Source organism: Oryctolagus cuniculus, chromosome 4, assembly GCF_964237555.1.
Source record: "Oryctolagus cuniculus chromosome 4, mOryCun1.1, whole genome shotgun sequence".
In the NCBI taxonomy this organism is placed as follows: Eukaryota; Metazoa; Chordata; class Mammalia; order Lagomorpha; family Leporidae; genus Oryctolagus; species Oryctolagus cuniculus.
In genome coordinates, this window is record NC_091435.1 from 141,759,613 (window position 1) to 141,786,036 (window position 26,424).

Below are 26,424 nucleotides of genomic sequence, written 5' to 3' on the forward strand. Positions count from 1 at the left end.
GGTTGCCCTGCTCAGCTCTGGTGAAGTATTCGTGGAAGGGGCAAAGCTGAAAACCCCTCAGTAGTCAGAGGGACCGACCCAGGTGAAAGTCAGCAAGTAGACGAAGCGGAGGAGTGTAGCATTGCAGGATGCAGAGCTGGCTCAAGTCGCTGGCAAGAATCCAAGTCTTTGCCACTTTGATTTCTCAGTCTTTGTCCAGTGACACCACATTGGTGGTTCGAAGCAAACCATGACAAGGGTATTTAAAATAAAGAAACTAGCAAATGCTACAGATGCTGGATTTACAGAGTGTCTCTTCTTCCTACCCCAAGACCTGATAATTTAAACTAATGTTGAAAAACATTTGCACACAGCCCTGCATAAAGTGTTTGGAAACCAGCTGGATGGGGGAGGTAATGCGTGGGTCAGGCGTGAGAAGGTGAGCTCCTCCAGGGACATTCTGAGTGTGCAGGATCTGGAAGACCACCCAAAGCATGTGGTCCAGGGTGGTGGCAGAATCTTGGGTTTCACTTCTGGACTGCAGACGGGGGTGCATGAGAGCAGGAAAGTGGGCAGAGGGATGACCTGAGATTCTGCAGAACCCAACAGGTAAGGGACTTGCAGAGCAGACAGCTAGGTGAGGAAGGCTGAGGCAAATTCCAGAAGCGAATGGAAATAAGGGACAGGTGTCCCAGGAGACAAGGAAACAGGTGGTTCCACAAATTGGAGAGCCACACTGTGAACACTACACATTTCAAGGGATCCTCTGAACTGGATCTTAGCTAGACTGGATCCTGCAGAATGCATGGACTTGGGGACGGGAAAGAATGCCCCCTGCCTGATCTTGTGATGACGGATCACGGAAGCAGACGGGATCTAAACAGGAAAACCATGCTACCCTAGGTACTTCAAAGAGAAAATTTAACAGAAAGAATCAGTTACCCAGTGAGGGAGAACCAGAAGGAAAATAAGCCAATAGGAAGGCAGAAGGATGTGCCTGTCCCAGGGCCAGAGGGCCAGAAGGGAAGGCAGGGTCACCAGCGTCCATTTGGCAGGCCTCCCCTGAAGGAGGGAACCCCACAGAGGCGGCCACGCGGCAGTAGGAACCAGAGCTTCGGAGGAGAAGTAGCCACTGGCGGCGAGACGTCCCCAGGCAGAGAAAGAGACAGAGGATATCCTCTGGCTTCCTCAGCTCCTCCAGTCTTCCACCAAGGCCCTCCCTTGGCTGTACCTAGCCAGAGGTCAAGCTGGCAAGGGACCGTGGGGTGGCGATCCCTGCCAATGGAAGTGAGTGTCCGAAGGGCAGGGGTACATCCGCAGGCACACAGGCAGAAAGATAACGCTGTCCTTTCATGCATTTCATCACCTCTGGGACACCACTCATTGTAAGACCCATCCTGACTTCAGGAATGCTAACGCTTGGAAAGCAGTCCCCCGGGCACACCTACCGAGTCAGGCTCAGCTGGCACAAGGCTTCCCATTTTCCACACATACTGGGTTGCCTCGTTTAATCCTTAGTCCAGCCCCTGGGGCTGCTGCATGTGTTTCTCTATGAATTCCTAAGAGTTCCCCCTTCCCCAGAGCTCACTCCCCTGGCCTGCCTGGTACATGAAGGCCAGCCCCGGTTTCACGCTCATCCTGTCACCCTGGACAGCAATCAGGTTTATCATTGCATTCGTGGATGCCGCACCATATCTCGCAAAGGATGTGGACTTTTGCACAGAAATGCACGTTGTAGCAAAGGAGCAAAGTAATCAGCAGGGCAGAGGGGAGGAAACGTGGGCAGTGGGAAGACGGAGCTGGGATGGAGGGCAGGTGACAGTGAGCACACCCAACTCACCCCCATGCCCTGGAGAAGTGCTGGGGGCACAGCACACGAACGGCACAGCTGCTGAACGCTCCCAAGAGCAGCCAGCACTATTCCGGGTGCTCACCTGCAGTCATGCACCCCCAGCCTCCAGGGAGTCATCACTATGGGACAAGTGCTCTAATGGCCAGAACCCTGTCCATCAGGACAGGAGCAGGGGTTGGCTCTGCCCAGCCTCCAGATGGAGAGTCTGCCCCGGCCTCTCCTTGGGCAGGAGGGCAAGCAGCTGGCCACCCCAGCATAGCCCCGCATCTCTCCGGCTCTGGCTTCTTGCACACTGTGGATCAATATCAAACAAGGGGGCCCTCACTGCTGCTTTCACACAGGCAGGAACTCAGCAGGAAAACAGAATCAGAAAAACAAGGGCAAGTGCTTGCCTTTGATGTGACTGACATGTGGGCTCCTATGGGGATTCTGAGACTTGGAGTAGCTGAGAATGCTGCCTGTAGTAGCCCACCCCTCCAGCTCAGGGCCATGGAGGAGGGAAAAAAAAGAGGAAAGCAAGAAGTCTACTTGATGTTTATACAGGGGCACACTTGTGGGAAAAAAAGCCTTAATTAAAAAAAAAAAAAGTTGCTGTGAAGGTGAGTGTTAAGCCGAAACCAGATCTCTCTCTACTCCCTGGGATCTGGGATAGAGGGTGTGGATGGGGAGGAAGAGGTGCTGCCTGGTTCTTGCTCAGCTGTGTCAGGTGCAGTGGAGCTGAGCCTAGAGGGAGGGGCAGTCCTCGCACACAAGGGCCTCTTGCTCCAACCAGACACCACCTGCTCTCATCACCTCTGCCCACCTTGACCCTCCGGCCTCACTCACCTGGATGGCATCATCCTTTCATGTTTTCATCTGTCAGCTTGATAGTTACCCCTGCAAAAACTCAGTTCATCCTGAGGGCAAATCTACAACATTCACTGAGGATTTTTTGTGCTCTGAGCAGCCTGCCCCGCCCAGGGAGGGAAGATGCGCGTGGGGGGGGGGGGGGTATCCAAGAAGAAGGAGACACAGCCCCTCCTGGAGTTAAGTGAGGGGACAGTGAGAGTCCAGCCTGAGCTGCTCACCAGGCAAAAGGACACTTGGCAGCAAAACTAAATTGTCTTTTTTTAATTAAGATTTTTAGCTTTTCAGGGACTCCTTTTCCTGGTGAATGACAATCAGTATTGTGCCCAGAGTTTTTGTTATGTAAATTTTGCATTTATGCAGCAGCTTTAACCTGTCAGAGCCATTCACAATATTCTTTGGAGGGTTTTCTTCCTGTTTGCTTCCTGGGTATTGCTTTTAACCTGAAAACATGAAAAAAGAGAGTCTGTTCCAAATGGGGACATCCCTTTAGAAGACCTACAGTGTTTCCATTTCAAAGCCAATCCTTGAACAATAAACTAGAACAAATTCCCTCTGGGGAATAGGCTGTGCACCACAGTGCCCTGCTGTTCCCCAGAGGGACACCCAAGCCCAGCTAGCCTGGCTAAGGAGAGGATCGCCCGGGCAGGATGGGGACCTCCCTGCGGATCCCCCATGCCCTTTCCTGAGGGACTCTTATCTGCACAGGAGAGAAGCATGGGAGGAAAAGGCGCCCTGTTACCCTCACTGAGGACAGAGGTAGTGGGGGACATGAGTAATGCACAATAAATGGAGAGCCACAGAGGAGGATGTGTTGGCAAATGGGAGGCTGTGAACATGGCAGCAGGAAGAACTCAGGCTCCAAGGGCCCACAGAGCTGGGTCCAAGTCCAGATGCTCTATTTAGAGACCTCCTAAAGCTCTCTGAGGGGCCGGTGCTGTGGTGTAGCGGGTTAAAACCCTGGCCTGCAGCACTGGCATCCCATATGGGTGCCAGTTCAAGTCCCAACTGCTCCAGTTCTCATCCAGCTCCCTGCTGATGGCCTGGGAAAGCAGTGGAGGATAGCCCAAGTCCTGCACCCACATGGGAGACCTGGAAGAAGCTCCTGGCTTTGGATTGGCTCAGCTCCAGCCCTTGCGGCCATTTGGGGAGTGAGCCAGCAGATGGAAGATCTTTCTCTCTCTCTCTCTCTCTCTCTCTCTCTCCCTCCCTCCCTCCCTCCCTCCCAACCTCTCTCTTTCAAATAATAAAATAAATCTTTAAAAAAAAAAAAAAAAAAGTACCTGAGAGGCAGTTTCCGCAGCTGCAAGGTGCTGAAGTCGGGAGAGCTTCTAAGAGCTTCCAGTGGGGTCCTTCTGAGCCTGACATGAGCTGATGAGCACAGACAGGCTCATGGTGAGGGCCAGCTGTAGGGCACGCTGAACAGGACTTAGCGATGTCTGCTAACTGCCCTCTGGATCTTACCGCCCCTTCCTTCCAGCCCCGCGGTCTGTCTTCATTCCAGAGTTTCTAACTGTGCATGCATCCTCCTTCCTGGATCCCCAGGAAATAAGTGACCCCTGTCCATCCTTTCTCTTTGAGGGCACAGAGACCACTCTAGCTAAGGCCAAGTTCAGGATCCAAGAGAATCAAGGAGAAAACACCTGCCATCAGCCAGAGGGCCACACACTGAAATGAGGAGGGCCCGGGAGCACTGGATGACTTGGGAGAGAATTCTGCCTGTGTCCACAGAAGCCTGGAGCTTCACGTGTGCCCTGGAGTCCTGAGCTGATGCCAGGTGAGAACTCTGGCCACCTTGAGGTCTTCATGCTGTTAGGAAGCTGAGTCACATATGGAAGCCATGCATGAGACCTGATGGGTAGCCCCAGGTGAACCGTGGAGTCATGCAACCATCTGAAGAAATCTCCAGGTGGCCCCAACCCGCAGCCATTCAAGGCCACAGACTCAGGGAACTGAGACCAACTATGATCTTAACCTCATGTCTATATCCCTGAGCCACAGGATCTGTGGGCAGAAATTGCTTGCTCCTTTACATCATTAAGTTGTGGGTAGCTGGTTAGCCTGCAACAGATAGGCAAAACACCACCTCTTGGATGTCGGAGTTTTTATACCCTGAGGTTCCCTTATCTTTACAACAGCCTGCTGAGCAAGGATTCTGTATGCCCATTTTAAAGATGAGAAGAATGGGAGAAGTCATGCAGTTTGTGCATGATCCTATGGCTTTTAAGTGGCACAATCAGAACTCAAACATCATCTCAGGATTCATTCACATACCAGGCACCCATCAGCCCCCGGAATTAAGAGAAGCTTTAAAATAAATCAGACATCATCATACATAGTACCTGCGGGTGCCCATTTGCATATCTTCTACATGTTGGTAACACTCACCTCTGAAATAAAGTCATTTGGCTGTCAAAAAAAATAACAAATGCCAGTTCTCACCCACTTGAGCTGGGCCATGTGACTGAGCTTAGCTGATGGACTAATGCGCATCAAGCTGTTCAGCTGACAATGGCCCAGTGCATTAAGTCTCCCAGAGAAAGGGCAGGATTTGTATCAATCAAATACCTGAATGCCCACAGTAATTCAGATGGGTGAGCAAGCAGGGGTGGCTGGAGCGAAGCAGCAAGGGGAGTGCTGAAGACAGACATAACTGCTTTGCAAATTCACTTTGGAGGTCTGGGAAAACGCTGAAAATACACTTGAGAAATCTGGCTGTGATCGGAGGTGCCAGATGTTCTCCCAGACAGTTGGAGTATGTGGGCTGCAGGCACTCAGCCTAATTCAACTCATTTCACCTCCAGAGGGTGCATGTGTGCCTTAGCCCAGATCTTGGGAGAGGGGCTGGGATGACCCCACCCTCAAGGGACCTGCAGAGTCCTGGGCCCAGAGAGAAATGACCACCACGACACAGTGTCCACCTCAGCTGCAGAACACAGCACAGGACCTGTGTTCCAGCACAGGCTCCTAATCCAGATGGGCAGAGGCAAAGGGAAGTGCTGCACTCACTGGCATTGAGTACAACCAAAGGGAGTGGTGGGCCCACGAGCAAGGTCTGACTAATGTCCTACAACACCTCACGGCTGCCAAGCAAGTCTGACCATGTGCGTGACTATGCCACAAGCAGAGCGACAGGACAGCCCCTATCACAACCTCCCTTCTTGCCCACGCTACCCCCACCCACCACCTTGCGGCCACCCTCTGGGTTCTGCCCAACCTGCATTACATTAAGCATCCAGGAGAAACAGTCAAGGCCAGCTCCCAGGCCAGCCCGAAGACCACAGCCCCTCTACCAAGAGGCTCCAATGTAAGCTCCTAATGGCAGGTTCCAACTGCCATTCTCTTCCTCCAGCTCAGCCCAAGGAGGTGGAGGGTAGGCCAGCCCTTCCCCATCTAAAGCTGATCAGGGGTAGAATATGGGGCCATTTCAGACCTGCTTTTGTGACTTCCCGTTGGAATAGGGAGGTCTGATCCTGAGCCTCCTGGGAAAGAAACAGAAAACCCAGTCCCCTACAAAACCCTTGCATTGTAGGACTTGCCTGAGGGTAACCCTGACCTTAATCGCTACCGGAGAATGCACTTTCAGCACCTGCTATCCATTTAGGGCATTTTCTACTTGGAAGGTGAGATGATGGTGAAACGGGAAGCCAGTAGGCAACACAGACCTGGCTTGCACCTGTCGTGCCAACCAGATGGTACAACCCCACACCCCAGGCATATGGCTCCCTCCACCGATTTTTTGCTAGATACGTTGTGTCTGGCCATCAGAGGGATTTCACACAATCTCTGGCTTTTTTACTTCCACGAGTTTTCCTTTTGGGAAAAAATCCTTAGCAAATCAAGATGCAAATTCCCCCACAAAATTAAAATGATTCCATTTTCTAAAAAATTCCCCAGGGGGGTCAACGTGGAGTGGGTGTGGGGGGAGCAGTCTAAGAGAAGGAAGCCTTTCAACAAGAGGAGGCAGAAGAGGGAACCTGGGAACTCTGCCTCCCCCACCCCCAGAGCCTCTTCACTCCACACAAGCAGGAGCCCTGCAGGAACTCACAGGGAAGCTGCTTCTAAATTCCCAGCCCATCGTGCATTATAATTGAAAATATGGTGACGCATAAGAGATGATGTTGATTTTAGAATCAGAATGTCAACCAGGTCTTTTCATCTCAGGAATACATACATCCCTCAGTGCCCTCAAGTTACTGTTGGGCTGAAATTTTTATAAACTCAACTCCAAGTCAAATATTACAGAACTACCAAATGTCACTACACTACTTATTAAGGGATATACCGTTCCCCATTAAATCAGAATATTAAATGCATTCCCTCTCAAAGTTACTGAAACTCTCTTTAGCAATGCAGCCTCTCTCTTAGCAGTACCTCCATCTTACGTGAAGATGATAAACACACAGCTTTGCGATTAAACACAAAACAAAACCCTCATCCAAGTTATCAAGACAACAGGGTTTCATCTTTAAAGTGCCAGGATTGACCATAACAAATACCCTAGCCAGTTTGTTGGAGTCCAATCCATTGGGCTATCAACATAAAATGATGTTATTTTTGCCCCCCCCCCCACCATGCTGTGAAGCTCCTCTTCCCCAATGGGTGGCAACTGCCTTAAAGACATTTTGGCCCAATTTCATGGCTTTTCATTCCCTTTCAATTACTAAGATTTAGTCTAATTCATTTTCAAATTTCAGTCTCAGATATGATGCCAAGGTCATATGCTCTGTGCCTACTGAGCCCTCCTGCCTCACCCCCGCCCCAGGCTTCTCTGTGCTGAAAAGTAGGACAAGGGAAGAGCAACAGGTGTCTCTGCGCCTATCTGGGCAAAGCAGGGGCCCTTTCTGCAGTCAGTCTAAACAATGAGACGGTGCTCAGTTTACGGACTCCCCGTGGTCTCCCAACACACGCCATGAGTGTGGCCCTACCATAGCGATCATCCAGAGAGTCTCCTTGTGAAATACGACTTTTGGCAGCCTTTTCCCCTAATAGTCCCTAACTAGAGGTTGTCTAACTTCTAGGCACTTTCAGCCTGCAAGCCCATACAGGATCCGTCTTTGGTACCTCTGAGAACCAGGAACTCATGAATGAATGTGTGTGTGTGTGTGTGTGTGTGGTGTGTGTGTGTGGTGTGTGCATGCAGGCGCACACACAGGGTGTCCGGGCACTTCTGTGCCTGGAGGGGCTCCCCTCCCCCTTGCCTTCCATTGCTCCAGAGTCCTAGCTCATACCTGTGGCCCCAGAGTGGGCCAGCTAAACATGCTTTCTGCAGCTTTAATAAACCCCAGTCCTTCAGAACACGACCATCCCATGATTGAGACCAGAATGGCTTTCTCCTTTAAAAAAAAAAAAAAAAAAGATTTCATTTCCTTATTTGAGAGGTAGAGTTACGGACACAGAGAAGGAGAGACAGAGAGAAAGGTCTTCCATCCACTGGTTCACTCCCCAGATGGTCACAACAGTCAGAGCTGGGCCGATCTGAAGCCAGGAGCCAGGAGCTTCTTCTGGGTCTCCCACGTGGGTGCAGGGGCCCTGCTTTCCCAGGCCACAGCAGAAAGCTGGATCACAAGAGGAGCAGCCGGGACTAGAACCAGTGCCCATATGGGATGCCGGCGCTGCAGGTGGAGGCTCAGCCCCCTTCACCGCAGTGCCAGCCCAAGAGTGACTTTCTCTTGTTCAGGTCATTGCCAGAAGCATCTCACTGTTTCTAACGGTCACATCACCACAATATGGTGACACTGGGACCACTGGGACAGCACACACACCTCCAGCTGTTTGCACCTGCAGCGGTCGAGCAAACCATGGTTCCCGTCATGTCGCTGTTGACGTCACAGCAAGCACATAACTCACTACTTCGACTAGCAGAGCTGGGCCCAGGCATTTGCAGGTCATAATACATATTTTACTCTACACTGTTTTCCTTTTAACTTCTTTATTTTTCAGTTAGGACATTACATTGACTTGTGAAATTATGTACCTAAGTAGGTAATAGCATCAGTAAATTTCATTCCAGGCTAACAATGGGACACTACATATTATGTGTTGTAAAAAGGGGCCCTTGGGTCCATTAAGGTTGAAAAGCAGTGGCCTTTTCTGTTTATTTCCCTGTTATCCATGCTGAGCCTCTAGGCAAACCCTGTGGGGCCCAAGCTCCAATCCAGCCTTCGCATGTAAGCCAGAGTTAGAGGGAAAAAGGTGGTCCCTACACTGCCGCAGTCAGTGTAGGGAATAGCAGCATTATTTAAGAAAAAATAAAGCTCTGCCCCTAGGAGAAGAAAGGAAAGTTCAAAGACAGAATTAGGGCTATTAGCAGCCCACTCCTCAGCCTGCAGCCCACGGTCCACATCCCTGGAGACCATCCCCCAGCAGGTGCTCAGAACTGAGCCAGTGAACCCTTAGATCCAAGAGCAAGTGTTCTGACTTCAGAGAGCTTGCTGTGTGCTCATTTGTGTGGCCCATCGACACAGCCGGCAGTCGGCGCCTCCTCCGCTCCCTGCTGCCCCAGCTGTGGGCGCAGGAATCCACTAGCCTCCTGGCACACGGCTGTCCCACTTTAATTGATAACAATGTTTTTCCAATTAAAAACCTCAACCTTGCCTCTGCACGCACAGGTATCAGATGTCATAAATCGCACCTCGTTTTTAACGACCTGTTTGGAAAACAGAGCCTGCTTTCTGCACGTAGGACTCATACAGTCTGGGCTTTGACAGAATGCTGACTGGAGCAAAGAGGATCCCGGGAACGACAGGGAGAGGGTCAGGCCTGCAGTAGCCGCTGCTCCAACTAAATCTCTCAGTGCATGAAGGAAGAGTGTGGAACCGGGGCGGGGCGGTGCTCAGTGCAGGCAAAGTTCACTTACATTATTTATCCAAGAAGGAGACACACTCTGGAAATCGCCTCCAGCATCGTCAGCCAAAGGGGTTCAAGTCTCTAGACTGCCTATATTCCCACTCTCAAACCATCCACCTCCCCATGCCTGAAGGCACCAGCTAACACCAAGGACAACCCTGCCCAAGAATGCCCTGCCCAAGAGACCGACCCCTCCCTACCGACTCCTCTTGCCCCAGCCCTGCTCAGTGTCCCTGTGCTGAGGAGATGGCTACTAGGATCCTGGAGGGTGAGGGAGAAAGATAAATCAAGGAAAATTCTGTCCCAGGCTGACACGCCCCACAGAGCAAAACCCTGGGCTCCTGGGAGCTCCACCCATCACTCCGCCACCCTCATTCCATGCTAGACTATGTCTGGGGACACGCGGTGAGGAGTCATGGCTCCTGCCCTCGGCAACCACAGTCTACTGAGGGGCACACAGGTGGGCAAGGATGGCACAGTCAGAGAAGGGGCACTGTGGAGTTCTAGGAGGGTCTCCAAAGGTTCATGGGAAACACACATGAGGCAAACACCATGCACAGATTTCAAAACCGTTTTTGCACCAAAATAAACTTATGCTTTAATCTCATTTTCCCAAGAACTGTTTGAAGTGCCTTTGCATATGAGAGCTACACTGGGGAGCAGGAGACACCTCCCTCAGCCAGCAGATGTCCAGGCTCGCATTTCCTGAGGAAGCACCTGCGGTATGGAGGGGTCTGCAGGTGGCCAGGCAGGGCGCAGGGCACAGCAGACAAGGCTGGGTGTGAGGTGGCACAGAGCACAAGAGAGACCCAGGAGGCAGTGAAGTGGGTGGTCCTACAGGGGGCTGAGGCGGGAGGAGAAGGTATAGAGAGGATTGATTCACCTGCTTTGGCTCTGGGTTGGGCACTGTGCTGCTCACCTGCAGCTCACTTTGCAGGCAGCACCAGGGTGAGCCAATGGCTGTAGACCTTATCCTGGACATGAAGAAGTCACCCAGAGAAATTCTGAGCAGAAGATACCTGGGGGTGTGTTTGGAAAACCAAGCAAGCACCATGTCCTGTTGGATTGAAAAGGGATTAGTCCACAGCTGATGGGATATAAAATCCCAGGACCACTCAGGAGAATCCAGACGGCCAGGAGCTCCCTGAGCAGTGAGGACCATGCAGAACCTTTGCTGCTCTCCCCACCCCTGGCCCCAGGTCCTGAGCTGGCTCAGGTAGATGGGCGAAAGTCAGGGTGCAGTCCCTGGTACGAGGAGCAAAGACCAGAGACCGAAGCCTGCGGGGACATGCAGGAGCACTCACAGATGGGGCAGGACCAGGGCTCTACAGACACCAAGGCTGCCTTGCTGCAGAGGAGATGGGATGCCAAGGTGTACATCTCTTCCCATAACCACAGAAGCTGCCCAGACCAAACACCTGGATACCCTGTGTCAGGACGCAAGGCCAAGGGCCCACCAGAGCTAGCAGTCAGCATGGCTCCTAAGGACCTGTGGCCAGCCAATGCCAGCTTTTAGGTGACCAGCAGCTAGGTCTCATAGACTCACCCGCACAATTTGGGGCCGCACAATTGTAACACAGAGGCTGCGCCATGATGGAGACCTGTCTGCCTCATATGTGTACCCCACCACCTCAGACAGCTTGCCCCACTGCCTGGAACATCACCGCTCAATAATGGCTAACCCTGAGGGTTGAGCAGAGCCCTTGCCTTCCCAGTGCAGCCCCTGCTGCATGAGAACATGCACCACGTCCCAGCACCACAGCCCTTCCTCCCTGATGGGCTGGTGGAAGCTGAGTCTGAAGACCCCAGTGTCTTGGAGACTTGGGACTGAGCAGGCACAGCTCTGAGTTTCCTCCTAGGGGTTCCCTGGTCCGAGGAGTGAACCAGCTGACTTATTTTGAAGCTATTGCTCACAGGAAACCCTCACCTGTGCTAAGACTGGCTGGTTCCATCATTAAAAGTAGCAACGCTCTGTAAAGATGCTTCTAACTTGCATTTGCCACTGGATTGAGAAAACAAACTGAAAAGCTAGGCTGTTGATGGTTCCCATTTTGTTGGCAGGATTTTAAGAATTTGCTTCCAGGGAGAAGCCAATAAATAGGAGAAGCCTACTTTGGAGGCAGTACCTGGTGCCACCAGGGTTAAAAAGAGAGATCCCAAAGTGAGAGAGACAGGAAGAGATATCACAAAACAGGGGGACAGTGGAACAAGAGAGGTGCCGGATCTTGATACAATGATTCTGCCAGCTCTCCCCTCTCTTGCAGTGGGTGTCAGGACAGATTGGTGGGGGGGACATGTTTTGTAAAGCAAACCTACAGAGAACGCCACTGCTTCAAGCAAAGATTCGTGGCTGACCCCTAACTGGAGTCCCTCTCACCAGGAGGGCTGGAGTTCAGCTTCCAGAAGATGAAGAGTGGAGGGCGCAGAAGCAGGAAGTTGTTTAAAAAAAAATCTAGATGCAAGTGCAATAAAAGATGATTTATTCTTGATGTCTAATGGAAAGAAGAGTAAATCACCAAAAAGTATTAAATATAATTCTAAAATTAAAATCAAGCAAGATATGACCATCTTGACATTTCTGATGATGGTGCAATAAAGCTGAAATAATTGATTTTCCTTTGGAAAGAAAACCAACAAAAAGAAAGCTAGGAAGGTGAAGTCTATGTTTTAGTTATGATTTTCTTTTCACTTTTATTCTGAATTATTTTAGCCTCCTTTCCTGCTCCAAATGACCACCCTCCCAGAAGCTAACAAAAATACATAACACATGGGAGACAGAAAAAAAAATTCTGAAAACACTACGAACTGCAAAGTCAATGCCTTGTCTCATCCTCCCAGCATCCCCATGAGTTTCCCTAGCGATATCTTGTCTTTTAGTTCTTGGCTCTGAGTCTTGATTCTTAATCCCCCAAAGCAGTGGCTTAGAGGAGTGAAGCCGGGGCGATGAGCGGCAGAAAGATGTGTGCAAGAAGACCAAAGCAATTGATTCTCTAACTACACAGGCAGGGAGAAGAATTCCCCATATGCCGAAACTTTCCTCCTATGCTCAATTTCATATCTAACCATTAGTGATCTATTCCTTTGGATTAACCATTATCCTTGCAGGTGTGGAACCACTGGCTACAGGGCAGGCTATCATGTGAGATACATTGTACTTTATGGAATATTGTGTCACTCTGTCCATAGAAGACTGCTTTGCAGTTTGAGTACTTGAAGGATCAGCGACAGTTGGAGAAATGAGCATTTAGAACTGTGACTGCCCAACACACACACACAGACACACACACACACACACACAAGGTGGGCCGGAGCTGAGGAAATGCTACACAGACTCCTCCCTGAGTGAGCGTCAGTTGCAGACCTCAATGCCCACCAAGCCCTTCTCTCTGCACATGCATGTCTATTTCCTGGAAGCCTGGGCAAAGGACAGCGAGTGCTCCATATAAGCAAGGCGCCGGCAGAAAGTGACAAGCCAGTGACAAGCTTCAGCAGAAAACCCAGGTCCTCACTGAGCCAGCCCCTGAGAAACAGGCTTTGAGGCCTCAAGGACAGACTGACCCTGCTCTCCATCCAGACTGACCCTGCCCTCCATCCCGCAGAGAGGAACAGTGGCCCCTGCCCCTCCCCAGGACAGCTCCCCGCAAGGAGGGGAGGCAAGCCACATTCCACCCGTGCCATTAGCCTCCCAAGGTCTTGTTCAAGAGCTCCAGTCCAACCTTAGTGTCCCGGTGGTCAAGGGAGAGGGGGCCCAGGCAGGGCGGCGGCCAGCACAAGGGGAAGATGAGCCTCCATGGCCCGAGTGGGCGCTCCCGCCTGCAGTGGGCGCTCCACACACCTGGAGATGCCCGCCCAGCCCAGAGGTCCTCGGGTGCATTGTATCACGTAAGCTCCTAGGCTACAAAAGCGTCTCTGGCTTCAGGTATGGAGGGATGTGCTAAGTGTTTCCTGGCAGCACAGCAGAGAAAGTGAGAATTCCTATCCGCGCTCTCCTGTAACGTGCGTCCACCTGAACTTAGCACTGCAGAGCATATCATAAACAATGTATCCTAAGACCCGGACTTCAATATTTTTGAAGGGTTTTGCTTCTCCTCCCTTCCAACTCTGATATATGTACTCACTTAACAGGGGTCTGGGGAGGGTTAATTGAATTAATACATGTAAAGTGCTTTGCATTTGAAGAGAATGCACAATATAAATGGAAGTGTCGCTAAAAAGGTTAATCTAATTTACATCTAACACTTTCAGTTCATGGTGTTAATGAACTATATCCTTTTAGAGAGTGATTAATTTATAGAAATGTGATTATTTTTCCTAATGCTATATATGGGTCAGCTTCTCCTATTACTATATCCCACTTTATGGGAGAATTCAGCATTTTATAAATTAAAATAATAAATCACATGCCCCATAATGGTTATATTTCATTAATTACAAGGGGACATGCATTAGATTAACATGTATCTGTTTTAATTAATTTGCTGAAATGCAGTTATCCATGCAAATTAGAAAGCGACGCATCAACTTGACACAATATTCACAGTTTTGAGTAGTTTTTCCCGAAAACTGATGGGCCTACCAGTGCTGCATTCACTGCGCAACCCTGGTGACCCCCAGCTGTGTGGGATAGGCAGGCTGTACATCAAAGAACCAGATCAAGGCTACACTCAGACTTCAGAAAATACGAGCAAGTAAATATGCAAGACCAAGACCAACCGTATAAAGAGAGAAAGTAGTGGGGCTTTGTTTTGTCCCCAAGCCTCCAAACGAATTTCTTAGCTGAGGTTACCTTACTTTCTTAAGCACCTTATCCTTATCCTTACACCAGAGCCACTTCCATAAGGACACTGGGGACAGCCCTGGCTGTTCCTTTACCTGTCTGCAGGGGCCAGAGTGGTACCCGAGGGCTGGACAGCGCACCCCACCCCTCTAGAGGCCTCTCCTGGATCCCCAGGGTGACTTGCCAGCTGCACTCCATTGATGGCTCCAGTCTCATGTGTCTGCCTCAAACCACAGACATCGGGAGGCTTCAAAGAGGCAGGAGCCCCAAGAATGGCGTGTTTTCTTAAAAAGCCGGTAATCGTCATACGCCAATTTGTGGTGGCCATTCTGGAGGAATAAAGTCAAGGTGCAGCCAATTAAGGATTCTCAGAAGAAATACAAATGGCATTTTCAGTCTTTCTGAGTGAGCACTCCGATGGCATCTGCTGGGCTAGACTTTTTCTTTCTTTTCTTTTAATTTTTTTTTTTTTTTTTTTTTTTGAGAGACAAAGAGAGAAGCAAACAGAAAACTCCCATCTGCTGGCTCATTCCTCAAATGTCCCCAGAGGCCTAGGCTGAGCAGAGGCCAGAGCTGGGAGCCAGAAGGCAGTCTAGGTCTCCCCCCTGGTGGCAGCAACCCAAATACCAGAGCCTCCCAGGGTCTGCACTAACAGGAAATGGGGATCATGGGCAGAGCTGGGTACCCCGTGCAGGCACTCATACAGGACACGAGTGGTCTTAACCAATAGGCCACTCACTCACTCCCAGCCCAACTTCTGTTTTTTTGTTTTTTTGTTTTTTTTTTTTTTTGTTTTCCCCTAAAGAAGCCTTTTATTTAAGGAACACAAACTTTTTCGTAAGTACAACTTTAGGAATATAGTGATTCTTCCCACCATTCCCACCCTCCCATCCCATCTCCTCCTCCCTCTCCCATTCCCTGTCCCATTCTCCATTAAGATTCATTTTCAATTAACTTTGCACATAGAAGACCAACTCTATATCAAGATTTCAACAATTTACACATGTACACACACACACACACGCACACACACTGTTTGAGAACAAGTCACACACACACACTGTTTGAGAACAAGTTTTGCAGTTAATTCTCATAATACAACTCATTGAGGACAGAGGTCTTACATGGGGAGTTAGTGCAGTGACTCCTGTTGTTAATTTAACAATGAATACTCTTATGTATGATGTCAGTGATCACCCGAGGCTTTTGCCATGAGCTGCCTAGGCTATGGAGCCTCTTGAATCCATGATCTCCGTCAGTATTTAGACAGGGCCATAAATAAAGTGGAAGTTCTCTCCTCCCTTCAGAGAAAAGTACATTCTTCTTTGATGGCCCCTTCTTTCCACTTGGGTCTCACTCACAGAGATCCTTCACATAGGACATTTTTTTTGCCAGAGTCTTGGCTTTCCAGCCTGAAATCCAGCACGACTTCTTAGCATGTTTCCCCAGGGTTAGTGTTCCTCTGATGCGTCTGCAGAACTGTAAACCCTCAATGCGAATGGTGTGAGTTGGTTTGGGTGGATCCAGCAGATAACTGAAGAGCAATGCCCTGATGGGTAACTCTGGGGGAAGCGTGCCCAGGCACAGGTCCCTACAAGATGGGGACGATGATGGCACACACCTCATTGGGTGGCTCTGCAGGCAGAGGGAGTAGATACCCAGAAAGCACTCAGAACAGAACAAGCCCTGGCACACAGGCAGTTCCCGAAAGCTGGAGGCATTTAGTATATGGAAATTTCTGGAACACTCACTGAGAGGAGAGAAGGTCAGACAGGAAGCCAGGGAAAAATCACAAACGGGTTCCGATGCCAGGCTGCAGACTCTGGGGTCTGTTGTGACAGGACTGGGGCAGCCCTGAGGTTATCAGGGCTGTGGCTGCTGGCCCAGGATGTCCCTGTTTCCCAGGAGTCCTGGCTGCATGCAAAGGCAGATGGGCTCCACAGACACCTGCTGCTCTGTGACCAGGTTCCTTGTCGAGCTTATGGTGGGGATGAAGGAAGCAGAAGGCTGGAGGCTTTGGCACACCTATCCCACAACGGAGCTGGGTTTGGTTTCTCCAGGATAGGAAATGGTGTTCCGTTCTCTCTCCCATCTCCACATGGCAGCAGCACCTGGGACAACAGCTATGGATTGTGGCATAAGAACTGGTGCTGGCTTAAGATTCTGGCACCTGTGGAAGTGCCCTGGATCTCAAGGGGCCACACTGTTTGGACAATGGATATGCAAGAGACAGTAACTGGAGCCAATTCCAGAAGTGTTATGCTATCCTCAGAACCTTGGCACACATACAGACCAAGCTAGCATGAATGGTGAGCATGGAATTCATGAAGCCTGGGATGGAATTTCTCACAGGCCTCATGGGACGGGGTTCATCCTGGCCACAGCATGGTACACAGGACAAGAAAGGCTCAAAATTAGAATCAAGTGCTTTCTTGCACAAGAGCTACTGATCCAGGCAGTAGCCATGGGGACAGAGCAGAAGTTCTAGATCTTTCTGAGTAGAATCAGCCTAATGTGTGATTCTCCCAAACAGAGACCACAAAGGGAGAAGAGGATTTGTGAATGGAGGACGTCAACTTGGGACCCATGAGGTGGGCGTGTCCTGAGGTATCCTAAAGGGGTCAGACACTGAGCAAGCCTCTGGCGGGGTGTTCGTCAGGACCAGAGGCACCTCTGGGAGGACTGATGTGCACAGAGGGTGTGAGACTGGGGGCAAGCAAGGTCCAAGGCAAAGCACTGGACAACTCCCTGTTTCCCCAAAACCGCTCAACAGCAGCAGCAGTAGCAGCAGTGGACTCCAGGTGCCCATTACCCATGACGTCACCTGGCTGCCACACCTGCTCCCTGGAGCTCGCCCAACTGCAGGCAGTCTGGCCCCTTGGCCTCATTCCTGACTCTGCTGCTGCACGCATGATGCTGTCCACTCAGCAACCTGTGAAGTGGGTACGTGTGGGAAACACAGTTGATCTATACAAACCCCAGCCACAGCATCAGAAGAAAAGCCTTGCAGGGCAGTGCAGATGCTGCTACTCCTCCCACACCGTCTCTTCCCACCCTTGCTGCCTTTACCTCCCAGCACCCACGCCCCAGTGTCCCTTGAACGCATCTATGGTGTCCTTTGTTAGCCCTGCCTGGTTGCCAAATGAGTCAGAAGAGGGCAGTGTTTCACCCACATGAATGACCAGCACGGAAGACTGTGGGCACAGAGGCCAGTCTCTCTGGAGACATCCGGGTGCAGACACCTGCCGCCTCTGCTGGACACTGGGTACTGCAGGAGGCGAGGCGGCTTGGGCTGCCTGGAAGGGGAGAGGCCACACTCCCTGGGATTCGTCACAGGGGTCAGAGATTCAGAGAAACCCACTCTTCAGCATTTTTGAGGTAGAACACAAGCAAATATCCTTGGCCATTGAGGTGACGTCCCCTTTGGGGACAGCATGGCCTCTCTGACTTCCCCCGAAGCTCCCGGAAGCAGCCATCACATCACTGTGCTAGGAAGCTCAGGTGATGTGGCAATTCACGCCCAGCACATTTGTTTTGTTTCCAACTTCAGTTTCCCTACCTCTGAGCTGTGACTCCCAGAGCAATTTACTCCACTCCTCAGGGCCTTGGCTTCCTCCACCATGAAACCGATCTATTAGTTTTACCTCCTTTGTGGGGCTGGATTGAGAATCAGGCCAATAGACAAGCGAGAGAAGTGAGGTGTCTCAACACGGTAGCTGGCACTCAGTATGCACTCAATATAACTTCAAGTTTGTATGCAAAACCATATTCAACCCTGGCTGAGCTTGCACACCAGTCACAGGCATTCTCGCCACACTACATGGACCTGTCCTGCCTCCACTCCCTTACACTTGCCCAGCGCCTGCTCACCCATCCGGACCCCATTGGTCTTCTCCATAAATCTCCCCTGACTCCTGTGCGTGCCAATTTCTTCCTTTCCCATAAGCTACCAAAGTCTGCCATCGCTCCTGTCATGTGTGATGTCTGCTCTAAACAGAGTGTCAGTGTTTTGGTATCTGGAACTCTCTCTACCGTCTTCGTCTTGCTCCCCACATGGAGAATAACAGGAGGCAGAGAAAGAGCTGCTGGCTGATGAAGCTAAGACACAGCACCCAGGGCACGTCTGGAGGGGCCTCACTCCCACTCCCCTCTGACCACTGCCTCTTCTGCCCCCTGCCTGATTCCTCCCCGAAGCTCACCACACAAGCCTAATGTCCTGGTTAGTGCCAGTATCTTCACCCCAGATCCTGCCTTCCCATGGTCCACCCTCAAAACCCATCTTCCCCAGGGAACCACTGCTACACAGTCCAGTTTGTGCTGGGCCAGACAACAATCCTCCAGTGACGTGCTTTCAGTAGTTCTGTGGTTAGCACAGCTTCCGACCCCCACTTCTGTGTAAACGTGCACCATCGCAAAGGGTGTCTGTGCCGTCACCAGAAAAGAAAGCGACTCTGCTTTCCAGGACAGCAGGACTGGGAGGGAGGCGAGCGCTATTAAGTGGGTAGGAGACCTCTCCTTTCAACCCACACCACTCAAGCTCTTCCCTGGACAGCAGAGCCTCCCACACCTCAGTGCTGGCACACGGAGACGCCCCTGCTTGCTTGTTCATTTTATAGCAAACACTGCTGTGCCTTGCTGTGAGCTGCCACTAAGGGACGGGGCTTCAGAGACAAACAAGATGAGGGCCTGGTGTCAAAGGCATCCATGGGTGTTCTCACAAGCATGATATTTACACACTCCTGCGTGCGCGCGCGCACGCACACACACACACACAGCATGAGAGAGACAGAGAACAGAGTTTGCCCTGAGAAAAGACATGAACAGGTGCTATGGTGTAGTAGGCTAAGCATGCACCTGCAGCGCCGGCATCCCATACGGGTTCCAGTTCGAGTCCCGGCTGCTCCACTTCTGATCCAGCTTTCTGCTTATAGCCTGAGAAAGCAGTGGAAAATGGCCCAAGCGCTTGGGCCCCTGCACCCACTGGGAGACCCAGAAGAAGTTCCTTGCTCCTGGCTTTGGATTGGCCCAGCTTCAGCTGTTGTGGCCATCTGGGGAGTGAACCAGTGGATAGACCTTTGTCTGTTTCTCCCTCTGTTACTCTGCCTCTCAAATAAATAAACCTTAAAAAAAAAAAAAAGAAGACATGCATAACACTACTGAGCTGCCCAGCAGTCAAATCTTAGAGCCCAGAACCAGGAGTTGAAGTGGTCCATAATTATGATCACTGCATAGTTAGCACCGGCACATGCCACAGAGGGGGCCACGTGCTTCCTCAGAACTAAGTGATGGCCACTGTGCAAGGCAGCTAACTATCCCCACTTGGGAGATAGGATTCTGAGCTCAAAAGGGTTAGCTGACTTGCCCAAGATCATCTAGCTAGACAGCGGTAGGACCAGAACCAGAACCCGGGTTTCTCTGGCTACTGTGCTCACGTGTGACCTCTTACAGGAGGGGAGAAAACATGGGAGAAGTCTCTATCCAGAATACACAGTGCTCAGGGTTACAAGCAGGTGCTTTCAATATGCCAATCACTGCTGACAGCTCATCTCATGTTGGAGACCAGGCCCTGACACCTGGGAGACTCAACATGCGACCCCTACTCCAGTGCTGGTATCCAACTAGGAAGTCCAGGGGTGCCCAGCCTAGGAAGGTTCCCAGGGAAGGCCACGTCTGGAATAGCAGCAGGCCATGGGCCAAGGAAGGTGGCCTCCCAGCCTGAAGACCAGAGCTTCCAGGCAAGGAAAGAGAGCACTCAGACGCAGGAACGGCAGGAACGGCAGGTGGGCAGGGGCCGAACACTCTCTGGGGGTGCCCTGCCGAGATCTGTGGGAGCTCAGGGTTTCCACAGGGCTAAGAACTCTGCCACAGCCCTGGGAGACACTGCTCCTTGCCCATTGCACCATGAACATCCCGCAGCCACCTCTGGCCCTGCATGAATTTCTGCAGTGTGCAATCTGCAGTCTGCAACAGTGGGCTGGAGGGTGACACCAGGCTGCTGCTCCAGGCCACGTCAGTGGTTCCACAGTGGCCCGCAGGGCCCACTTCCCTAGCTTGTCCACCAGCCCTGGGCTCTCCTGCTGCTAGAGGGCCCCCTTTCCACCCGAGACCTCCTGGGTGACTAACTCAGAGATACGAGCAGCAAAGCTTCTCTGAGCACTCCAGGTCGGCTTTCAAAACCAAAGGAGAGACCATCCGACAAAGAACCAGGGGCCCTGGGCATGGTGAGCCCTCCTGTCCTCACACCAGTGCTAAGCCTCCAGCTGGAAGTCTTGGCAAGTTATAGACCCTCCCCTTGCCTCAGTTTCCTCATCTGTAAAATGGGCTGACACCAGTCCTGCACATGGTGTCAGAGGGTGAGACAGCCCATGTAAAGGGATAAACATAGTACCAGTTATGTATTAAAGAGAGACTCCCCACACTGCAGTTACAGCCATTATATTACTATTGCTACAATTCTGCTCTGTCTTTGCCCGCCTTTATCACCAAATGCTACTTTTGCATGGAGAGTCCCCCAAACTCCCATCTCCCTTGCCTAGGGCCCATTCCACAGTTAATATTATACTTTGGACAAACTCTGTCTGCCACCATTCTCTCCCACCTAAAAAAAAAATCTTGTCTCTCCAAGGCAAGACCAACAGCTCCTCACAGGCAGGTCAGGGTGGGAGGGCCCTGCCCAGAAGCCTCTGCAGAGCACTGGGCCAGGCTCTGGGGGGCATCTAACACTAGCTCATCTCTAACCAGGTTCTGTCCTGAGTGACCTCTGTGCCCGGGTGTTGGCAATGGAAGCGGGGCTGTGCGCTGAGCACCTGAGATCTTGAGACCACGGACATTTGGCCAGCTTTTACACACACCTTCAGAGATTTGTCTGCCTTGTACTGTGTACTTTCCCCCAAATAAGATATGGATTTGCCCCCAGAGACTGCGTGGATCTACAAATCCCTCCCCAGCTTGGCTCAGAGAACAGGTGCATGGGATCTATCTGGTCTTTCCAATAGATCCAAAAAGTGGCTGTCGTGTTTTTTTTTTGAACAGCCCAGATACAGGAGAGTGAAAGGAAGGCTCTATGACTGCCTGGCCGCTGTGTTATTTCTAAAGTCAGGAATATGTTCCCACTGAAAATGCGCTGACTCTGAAAACGCCACACACTTGTCAGGGATTAGCTGCCCGGCTCCTACGGCAAGAAGCAAGGAAGACAAAGGCGGACAAGCTGTGCACGGCAGCCGCGGCCTCTTACAGGAGCCCGAAGCCGGGAGCGCAGCTTCCAGACAGCTTCCAGACAGTCCAGAGGGAGCCGGCAACGCAGCCAGGCAGCCGGACGCCACACGCCCCATCTTCCTGCACACACAAACACGGAATTGTGTGGAAGAAGCGAGCTGCTCTTTCCTCCCGTCTTCTTCACAGGCCGTCCTGGGTTTTCTCTAGTGACGGGAATAATAACGATGTGAACCTTCAGTACGGCCCAGTCCAGAGGCAAGGTGCATTATACACGAAGCATCCAGCTTTCTTATCTCAAATGTGCTTCTCACATTAGGTGATTCGGAAACACAACACGCAAGTGCACTGCGATAAGGAGCCTGTACCGTAAACACCAACTAACGTGTCATAATCAACGTCTCTGCTGGGATCAAATGTTACCCATTCGTCTTTCAAAAACGCAGCAAACGGCGCTCTCTGCAGCCCCCTGGTGGCAGGAAGGGGAAAGACGCCCGAGCGAGGGATTCAGACATCGACTCGGACTTGGCAGGGCCAATAAACTTTTTACTCCGGGAAGACAAACAGCTAGAAGACAACCACGGAAGGCGCGCGTCCTGAGTGGGGGAGGTGAACGGCGTGGGCTACAGGGCGCATACTTACTCACATAACGTGAATCCCTGAAGGGCTGCTTTTCTCTCAGCTCCCCTCCCCCCACTCTGATCTCAGACCTCAGCAAGGTGGTGGACACACCAGGTGCTCTTTGGGGAGCTCCCTCTCCTACTAGCCGTCTGCAGTGCTAAAGGTAACAGGAAGGTCCACAGGGAATGAAATGCGCATGTTTAACGAGGCATTTGTAAATGAAATGCACCTGTTTAGCAAGCCTCTGTATGGGGGAAGCAGGTAAAAGGTCTCCAAGTTCACTGCTTTCAGTCCCTGTTTTCTCTGAAACCAAGCCTCTCCGAGTGACCCCTTCCTTAACCACACTGCCTGCGAACCACGTCCGTGGGTTTTTCACGATCTTTCCAAAAACACAACAAAATAGACACATTAGGGCTAAAGAAGATGCTGAAAACATAGGATGCCTACTGAGGAAAATCGTTTCAAAAATATGTCACCAAAAGAAAAAAAAAAAAGGCTACACAAACTGCCCAAGTCTCCCGGCCACGTACGCCCGCAGCTCCCGGAGAGCCAGTTCGCACCTTCGCGGCCCCTCCCTCCAAGGGTCATTCGAAGGTCCCCGAGCCACCGCCACGCAGGAGTTCACAGCCAGTTTGCAGCGCAGGTTTTGGCGCACACGGAGGCTCTTTCTCTAGGCTCTTTCTCCACAGACAAACCCTCGGCCCTCTGAGGACGGATCCCTGGGCCATGCCCCCCGCCCGGTCCCCCACGGCACTGGGTCCTCTTGGTCTCAGCCTCCAAACCCTCCTACGCTGTCCTCGTTGGCAGCGCAGAGAATCAACAAGTTCTCCCTAGGCCGAGCGCTCCTGCTGGATCCGCCACCGCCTCTGCTGCGCCCCCGGCCCCTCTCCGCTCTGCCCTCGCCTCCCCACGTGACCTCCAATTTCGGAGCGGCCCTCCGCGCCCCGGCTCGCGCTCCTGGCAGCAGCCAAAGTCCGGGGCTCGTCAGCCCCAGGTTCGCCAGACCGCGCCGGGCGCCCTCACCGGCCCTAGCTGCCTTCCAGGCGGACGGGCGGGGCGGGAAGGTCAAGATTCCCGAATCCCACAGGGTGGGCGGGGGACAGGCGCCTGAGCCCCGCGCCTCGCCCCCTGGGGAGCCAGAGCGCAGTCGGGGAAGCTGAGGCGAGCGCAACCTCTTCCCGACTTCGCCGCCCTCCCGGAGGGCGCGCGTTCCCAGGGGAGCCAGAGCTGGCCGCGGGGAGCCCGGGGCGCGCCAGGGGCTCCCTCTGAAGCCTGCAAGTTTCCACTCCATCTGGAGCTGGGAGGCCGGTGACGGCGCGGCTCCGTCCCCTCTAGGCACCTCTGCTGTCTTTCCCCCGGGCAGGAGCAGACACCTGCCCTTGGTGCCCGCGGCCGCGCCCGCGCCCTGCTCCAGCCGTCGCTGGGAGGGAGCCCGCGACTCACCCACCGCGCTCCCCACCAGGCACAGACGGCCCCCAAAGTTGTCTGGACCACCCCCCACCCCAGCCCCGGGCCTCGCCTTCTCCAGGGCCCCCGCGGCCGCGCCCAGAGGCTGGGCCGGCGCCGGCGGGTGGAACCTCTCTGATCCACCGCGCCCGGCGCTGACTTCGGGGATCCGGGGCGCACAGAGGCCGGAGCAGCTGCGGCAAGCTAGGGTGGGCACAATCAGCGGGCGCGAGCCCTGGGCCTCGCCGCGTGCGCCCTCCAGCCCGCCCTGCCTCCCTCCTGTGAGAGCAGGAAACTTCCCCCCAGCACCCACCTTTAGCCGCGAGGAGGCGGCGCCGCCGGCTGTCCGCACCGCCGCCGCCACTGCCGCTCCCCACGCCCAGCGCCAGCAGGAGCGGCACCCAGCACAGCCGCCCAGGCAGCATCCTCGCCGCCGCCGCCGCCCACGGCCCACGCCGGCTCTCGCTTCCCGGTGTCCGCTGCGCTGTGCCGCCCGGTGCGCTCTGGGCGCTGCCGCCGCCTCACCCGGCTTCCGCCGCCCTCCGCCGCGCCGCTCGCTTGCTCGCTCGCTCGCTCGCTCGCCGGTAGCAGCCGCGCTCACTGGCGCGGACCCCGAGCGGCTCCGGCGCTCACCCCGGGACGGCCCGTGACGTCACGGAGGGAGGGAGGCGGCTCGTGCATATTCATGAGACGCGGACACAGGCGCCGGGTTCCGCGCGCAGCCCTGCGGCCCCGGCGCCCAACTTTCCCTCGCCATCCCCCAACCAAGCGCTGTCTGGCCCCTCCCTCTCCAAGCAGCACCCGGCTCCCCGTGGACCCCAGGGGCGGATCCCGGGAGCCCTCTTGCCCGGAGCCTCCACCCTCACCCGCCCTGCTCCGGCTCTCCAAACAGCTAGCTGCCTGCCACAAGGGATGGCGAGCTCCCCCAGAGAGTGGTCACCTGGAGCTGAAGGTCGTCCCCGGGCCGCAGGGGACCCTGCCCTGCCTGGCTCTTTAAAGTGACCTGGGCGCGGAGGCGCGAGCGGGCGTCGCTGCGGGCGCTGCCCTTGGCTGGGTGTCTGGGCGCTCTGTGCCGCCTGGTCTGGGGAGGGCGCCAGGCGCACGCGAGAGCTCCGAAGAGCGAGTGCGGGCTAGGAGCGGTCAGGCTGGGTAGACAGCTCTCAGGGGCCGTGGCACCAGCGGGATCAGAAAATACACACTTGGAGTGCGGGGGCTGCCGCACGGCGCGCCTGCAAAAAGTGCCCACCTCTATGTTGTCTCTAAGAGCAGGCCACTTGATAACACCGCAGTGCCTTGTAAAACCTCACACCAACGAATGTCGCAGCTCCCTGAGGGCATCCCCACCCACCCCAGGCCAAGAAGAGAGCATAAATGTATTCAGTAAACATTACCTGGTGGCTCAGAACAAATCTTTACATATACACACATAGGCGGTGCCAATGTCACACAAAATTCAGGGTCCCTAAGAGACAGGTAATTTAGAATTAAGGTAGACACTCAAATAGAAACAAGCTTACTTATGTATTCCTTGATTAAAGATGTGTTCCGAGCACCTGGACGGGTTGTAGGATTCTTCCGGTGAGCACTGAATTGGAGGAACCAAGACAGAGAGGAGCTGTAAGTCCCATCCTGGAAGCATTTATTTTCAGCCAAGGAAGCAAGAGAGAGCGGCAAAGGCAATTATGATCCATTGTAAGTGTTATGGTCCTGCACACTCTTTATGTTACTAGATGCAAGTCTATGCAAATCAATTAACTAAATGTATATATTGCAACCGTGTCTAAACAGCATCCTGTAATTAATAACGGTAGTTCGGGGTACTCAAAAAAGCCATAAAATCCATTAACAGTCTTCAAGCTGCTCAGCCTCCCTGCGCCACCCTGGCAGCTCACCCAGAGCTGCAGCAGTTGCGAAAGCCAACTCTGTGGCATTTCAGACACCAAGAGGTGTTTGGGGACAGACATGAATTGTGGTGGCTGCGTGGGGTTCAGACCAGATGGGAAGCTTTACCTGCAGGCCTCCTGTAATGCACACATCACGTCTCTGCTGTTATTCTCATTGCACATAGGAGGAAATGGAGACCAGGGGAAGTCAGGTAGCTTTTTTGCCCAAGGTCAAAGAGCTAGCAGGGGGCAGCACTGTGGCGCAGCAGGTAAAGCTGCCGCCTGCAGTGCTGGCTTCCATATGGGCACCGGTTCGAGTCCTGGGTGCTCCACTTCCGATCCAGCTCTCTGCTATGGCCTGGGAAAGCAGTGGAAGATGGCCCACGTACTTGGGCCCCTCCACCCACGTGGGAAATCAAGAAGAAGCTCCTGGCTCCTGGCTTCAGATCAGCACAGCTTCGGCCACTGGGGCCATTTGTGGAGTGAACCAGCAGATGGAAGACCTCTCTCTTCCTCTCTCTCTGCCTCTGCCTCTCTGTAACACTGCCTTTCAAATAAATAAATATTAAAAAAAAAAAAAAAAAAAAGAGCTAGCAAATGGCCCAGGCCAACACCAAGTCCTTGCCTTTCTTGGCTTTTGGTATCAAGATCCAGACAGGTTGATATGGAGACATGGACGCTGACCCAGGTGAAATCAGGAAAGCTAGCAAATAAAGGAGGACTATAAATTTATCTCATTTTCTTCCATCCAATTACACTGGTCTTCTGTAACAGTCAGACCCATGCTACCAACTTAGCTGCGCTGTTCTTAGGTATCCTGAAGCAGAGTTTTAAGACAAATTGATTGGTCCCAAATATTTTACATGAAGTTTCAAACTCAGACCAAAAAATGAGAAAAGGGAGATACAGAGGTCATTAGAGCATCTCCAGGTGACACATCACGAGGAAAACACACAGCA

The 26,424-nt window shown here is 52.7% G+C and overlaps 1 protein-coding gene across 1 annotated transcript in view; it reads right to left on the reverse strand.

The window, feature by feature from the left end:
• Positions 1–24,329, reverse strand: part of CLSTN2 (calsyntenin 2) — a 585,390-nt gene extending 561,061 nt beyond the window's left edge. Inside the window, exon 1 of the mRNA XM_002716578.5 lies at positions 23,896–24,329. Coding sequence (XP_002716624.3) covers positions 23,896–24,007 — 112 coding nt within the window. The 5' untranslated portion in view covers positions 24,008–24,329. The remainder of the gene's footprint in view (positions 1–23,895) is intronic.
• Between the last annotated feature and the right edge of the window lie 2,095 nt (positions 24,330–26,424).